Source organism: Nanorana parkeri, unplaced genomic scaffold, assembly GCF_000935625.1.
Source record: "Nanorana parkeri isolate BGI_ZX_2015 unplaced genomic scaffold, ASM93562v1 scaffold379, whole genome shotgun sequence".
NCBI classification, from domain to species: domain Eukaryota; kingdom Metazoa; phylum Chordata; class Amphibia; order Anura; family Dicroglossidae; genus Nanorana; species Nanorana parkeri.
In genome coordinates, this window is record NW_017306647.1 from 671,370 (window position 1) to 677,099 (window position 5,730).

The window sequence follows — 5,730 nt, forward strand, 5'->3', positions numbered from 1 at the left end:
TGTTTATGGAGGTTTTTCTCTATTGGTTGAACTCAATGAGCTTGTATCTTTTTTTTCACCCTGACTGTAACAATGTATCACACACACAGGAGAGTTATAGAGGAAGGAGCAGAGTCCTCCAGCAGAGCAGAGTATTCCAGGAGAGGAGAGTTATAGAGGAAGGAGCAGAGTCCTCCAGCAGAGCAGAGTATATCAGGAGAGGAGAGTTATAGAGGAAGGAGCAGAGTCCTCCAGCAGAGTATATATGTCATGTGGTGTCGGGCTCGGGGTGGCCCTGGGACTCATTACTGCTGATCACTTCCTCTGTGCCAGGTAATGACATTAGTTTCCCGGCTGCTCGTCCTCTGTCGGGTCTCCGGGGTCTCAGCCAATCCCAGGACAGCGCGCACACATATGTATCGCCGGAGAGCATCCGTCCCCAGTGACTGCGACATGATAATTCTGTGTATTTATACCGCACAGAGCCGCAATTCTCACCCATCGGATTGTATTTGTATAAACTTTATTGATAAACATTTTCTGTGACACTTTATTATCACGGGGGGACGGAATCGATGGATGAGGTCTAAAAATAACCCCGTCTGAGCCGCCCCTCCCCCACCCCCATCCCATAGACTGGCACTGGGAACGGTACGGGCCCATTCACACCATCACATTGCCGTAACACGCTATACCGCAAAACACATGCTAACTCACATTACATATGTTAGTTTTGCATGTCTTGTATGTATGTATTGTTTACACGCTCTCTATATATCACATGCTATGATCCGTGTGTGTATGTGTGTCTTGGTCATGTATGTATGTATTGTTTACACGCTCTCTATATATCACATGCTATGATCCGTGTATACATGTAGCGTGATGTAGGATCCGGACCCTGGTTCTATATTTATATCAGGGCGGCGGAGGGACTCTCGCGGACAAGCAGTCCCTGAGGAGTTGACCTCTGACCCCCCCAGCTGTTCCTGCATCCTTAGGGTCTCTGAAAGCCATTGTCCTCATGCGTTTGTATGTGCAGGACGAGAAGCGCACACGCGGGGTGACACACCGGACAGGTGACACAACTTTATATTTAACTTTAGACACGTCAGGATTTGTATTGTGTGCCTTTCTGGAGTTGTCACCGGCAGAACCGGCCATGACTGGTCACATGATATGCGCGGCTGCTCCTTCGTGCACATCAGCGGGAATGCGCGGCGTTCAGTGCGGCGGCTCCAGACTGACAGGGAAACACGCAGATATGGGAGCTCATCAACATGCCAACGGAGTTGTATGTCTGTACATCCAGTTCTGAGGTTTACACAGCACAGAAGACCTGATTTTTCTCTGCTGCAGTTCAGTAACACTGACAGGTCTTGTCCTTCCCCCCCCCCAGGAGAAGCAGCAAACTGATGAGCTCAGCTCTCTGTTCTCTCCTCCTATCAGCGTACAGACCGTGCCTTTAAATTGAATTACACTTTAACAATAATGCAGAGGGAAGATAGAATATAGGAAACACCTAATTTAGGGGCAGATGCTGGTAATAGGTCGGTGCCCAGAGGAGAAAATCAATTGCAGTCATTAATTGCAGAGCTTGCTGCTACACTGTGCACCATTGTCCTCTATTCGCATCAACTCTGCAGCGCCACCTGCTGGCTGGTTCCCTATACAATACTATTGGAATCGACTCTGCAGCGCCACCTGCTGGCCCTATCCCGTTACAGCCGATAGAACATTATATACATCAACTCTACATCGCCACCTGCTGGCTGCTTCCCTATACAACACTATTGGAATTAACGCTAGAGCGACACCTGCTGGCTTGTTCCCTATGCAACACTATTGGAATCGACTCTGCAGCGCCACCTGCTGGCCCTATCCCGTTACAGCCGATAGAACATTATATACATCAACTCTACATCGCCACCTGCTGGCTGCTTCCCTATACAACACTATTGGAATTAACGCTAGAGCGACACCTGCTGGCTTGTTCCCTATGCAACACTATTGGAATCGACTCTGCAGCGCCACCTGCTGGCCCTATCCCGTTACAGCCGATAGAACATTATATACATCAACTCTACATCGCCACCTGCTGGCTGCTTCCCTATACAACACTATTAGAATTAACGCTAGAGCGACACCTGCTGGCTGGTTCCCTATGCAACACTATTGGAATCAACTCTGCAGCGCCACTTGCTGGCCCCTTCCCGTTACAGCCTTTGAAACATTATAGGCATCAACTCCGCAGCGCCACCTGCTGGCTGTTTCCCTATACAACACTATTGGAATCATATCCGCAGCGCCACCTGCTGGCTGCTTCCCTATACAACACTATTGGAATCAATTCCGCAGCGCCACCTGCTGGCTACTTCCGTATACAGCTCATAGAACACTATTGAAATAAACTCTACAGCGCCACCTGCTGGCCCTTTCCCTTTACAGCCTATGGAACGCTAATTGGAATCAACTCTACAGCGCCACCTACTGGCTCTTCCCTTGATCTCTGTAAATAATACCTAAGCAAATCTGTTGTAAATATGAACATTTCATAAAGAAAAAAGAAAATTAAATGCTGCAAAGTGCTTTAGCGGATGCTGACAGACTCATGTGCGCTAAATACCATTTTTACGTTAAATTGAAGAAAAGATTTTGGAGCCGCCCGAACAGGGACTTGAACCCTGGACCCTCAGATTAAAAGTCTGATGCTCTACCGACTGAGCTATCCGGGCTCCATGGAGGAGTTAGTGGGTGAATGTCTTAAAAAGCGAAAACCAGAACGTACATCTACCTGTAGAATCAGAGCGTCCTATAGCCTGTATGTATTGATCATTGTAACATTCTATCCTTCCAGTGATCACATTATATTCTCTGTCATGGATCTCGGTACTTCGCATGTTCTATTCAGTGTACTAAATGACACTTTTCTGCCAGATACAGAGGTTACAATCGTTGAAAAATGTAACTTTTGTTGTAGGAAGAACAGTAAACCCGATTACACTTGTTACAATAGCCCGATGTCATGTATATGTAGCGCGAGGGACCTTCTGGATGCAAAATTAATGGATTGGTTCTGTGTAGGGATGAGCAAACTGGGCCGGGTTGGTTTGTGGGAGGTCGGCCAAGCCAGCGGGAAGCCTGCGAACCCCAAATTTGAATAGTGAACCCCACTGAAGTCTATAGGAGGTGAAAAGTTATTTTTTATGTCGTTTTTTTAAAGGCATTTGGAGCCGCACGTGTACCACTGACATCGCTCGGGATCCCCGTATCCCCCCGTTCTACCAGCTGGGGATACAAATGGGCAAACCGGCCACCATTGCCAGTTTGTTCGGGGGTCTGCTGCACTGCAAACGGATTTGATCCAAACCCAAATCATAGGCCTAGTTAGGTAGACCCTCACGTTACATAGCTCAGTCAGGGCCGGGTCAAGGGGTTGGCAGAAGAGGCATTCTTCCTTGGCATCATTCATCCTGGAAGAGTGCCATAGTGAAGCCACTGTACTCACTGTATATCCTCAATCTTACAAGTTGAGGGACGATGGAATTCATCCAACTTGGAAAGGAGCCATAGAGAAGCCCCTGCACTCATAGTATATCATCAGTCTTCCAGGTTGAGGGACGATGGACATTATTCAACTGGGAAGGGTGCCATGGTGAAGCCCCTGCACTCACTGTATATCCTCAATCATCCAGGTTGAGGGACGATGGACATTATTCAACTGGGGAGGGGGCCATGGTGAAGCCCCTGCACTCACTGTATATCCTCAATCATCCAGGTTGAGGGACGATGGACATTATTCAACTGGGGAGGGGGCCATGGTGAAGCCCCTGCACTCACTGTATATCCTCAGTCTTCCAGGTTGAGGGACGATGGACATTATTCAACTGGGGAGGGTGCCATGGTGAAGACCCTGCACTCATAGTATATCATCAGTCTTCCAGGTTGAGGGACGATGGACATAATTCAACTGGGGAGGGGGCCATGGTGAAGCCCCTGCACTCACTGTATATCCTCAGAGACATCATCCCACATGAAAGACTGAGGACATCTAGTGGTGGGACGGGACATTGTAGAAGTATAGAAGCGATTGGTTCCTAGGTTACCATGTGATGACGGAGTGACCTCAGCAGATACATTGGCAGACGGAGGATTTATGTTATGAGATCTTTATCTCGTCCTGCGGCCGCCCGTCTTCCGCCCAAACCCATAAAATGCCGCGTCAGCAGAACTCACACCAGCCTGGGGGGGGGGGAGGAGCCTTGTTCTACAGACACTTCAGTGACACGCGTTCAGAAATAATAACCGTTTTTATATAAACACATAAAAAAATATATTTTAAAAACAACAATAATGTGAATGTGACACAGGAGTATAAAAATACAAACACTTCACATACACAGTAACAGGGAGGGGGGAGGGGCTTACAAATGACAGGTTCACTTTAATACCCCCCTTCCTCAGCTGCACATACTCATATTTGCTTTGCTCCTCTGTGCAGTGTCCATGAGATATAAGAGGACAGTCTGATGCGGGGCGGAGCCAAGCGCTAGGCAGAAGAAGAGGCGGCCACATTGGGCACTTCAGTGGGGAGCAAAAAAACGGTCTGACCTGTAGGCACCATGGACGTAGAGATGTACATTGGATTGAACAGTCACTTGCACCAGTGACTCTAGGCTGCCCTCTGCAGGAACCCGGGAGAAGAACAGCGACACCACTGCCAGCGGCCCGGCTGCAAAGGATTCTGGGATTCGAGGGACGACATTCGAGGACACGGCTGCTTCACTTGTTTGACATTTATGAGATGGCTCCGCCTCCCATCCTCGTCACCGCAGTTTAATCTCGAAGCAGATGCAGTTGATGGCGGTGCAGTCGGGGGGCTGGTAGACGCAGGCGAAGCCGCAAGGGCAAGGGGAGACGTCACGGCAGCCGGAGCATGTCTGGGGGAGAAAAAACCAGGAGGGGGAGGGGAGATATCATGAGCAAAGCTGTCATAGGCTGAATCACCTACATCATCCGTGTGCAGAACTACAAATCCCAGCAGAGACATATGGGCGTTGCCATTGCTGACTTGCTTTATAAGGCGGAGCCTCCTGGGCTGTCATTCACTGCCCCCGGGACAGGCCCCAAAGGGTCATTCACTGCAGGTGAAAAAACACGTGCACCAGAAAGACTAACCTGCAGTGAATGTTTGGTGAATGTCACATCCTGGGGCCACCATTAGAGCCCCATGCAGCCCTCCTGAAGGCCCCCCATCCCCAGTGTACCCCCATTAACCCCCTCCATGCCCGGGGTTATACGTGATAGGACAGTAGGAGGAGCGGAGTCCCGAATGACGGCGGATGGGGTACGGCGGCGCACTCACCGGTTTGGAGGGACAGCAGCTGTCCATGCACTGGGTGACCGTGGGGACTCTGCAGTCACATGACTGGGCGCAGCTCTCGCAGGCATCGCAGAAGCCCCAATCGCCCACTTTCTGCCACCCCATACAAGACGGGCAGCAGCCCTGAGCCTGGCGACAAAGGAAGAAGAAGGAAAAACATTTTTTTTTAAAAGGACCAAAAAAAACATACAAACAGTCACATGACTCGACTCTCCACCCGCTGTCAGGTCCTAGAACCCCCTGAGAGGACACCCACACTCTAGGGGGCGCTGCTCCTCGCCCTGCAGGCGGTGAAAAGGGTTTATCGAGATGTTTTAGAGCCGACTCCGGCACTCCAGCTGGGGGGGGGGGGGGGAAAATACAAAATC

The 5,730-nt window shown here is 49.8% G+C and overlaps 1 protein-coding gene and 1 non-coding gene across 2 annotated transcripts in view; both read right to left on the reverse strand.

Annotated features, from left to right (window-relative positions):
* Nucleotides 1-2,641: 2,641 nt before the first annotated feature.
* Nucleotides 2,642-2,714, reverse strand: TRNAK-UUU. Its single transcript has one exon. It is a non-coding gene; the product is annotated as a tRNA-Lys (tRNA).
* Nucleotides 2,715-4,790: 2,076 nt separating this feature from the next.
* Nucleotides 4,791-5,730, reverse strand: part of LOC108789147 (keratin-associated protein 5-2-like) — a 2,725-nt gene continuing 1,785 nt past the window's right edge. The window contains exons 3-4 of the mRNA XM_018559084.1: nt 5,345-5,491; nt 4,791-4,919 (exon numbers count right to left, since the gene is read on the reverse strand). Of these exons, the coding sequence (XP_018414586.1) occupies nt 4,806-4,919; nt 5,345-5,491 (261 nt within the window). The 3' untranslated portion in view covers nt 4,791-4,805. The remainder of the gene's footprint in view (nt 4,920-5,344; nt 5,492-5,730) is intronic.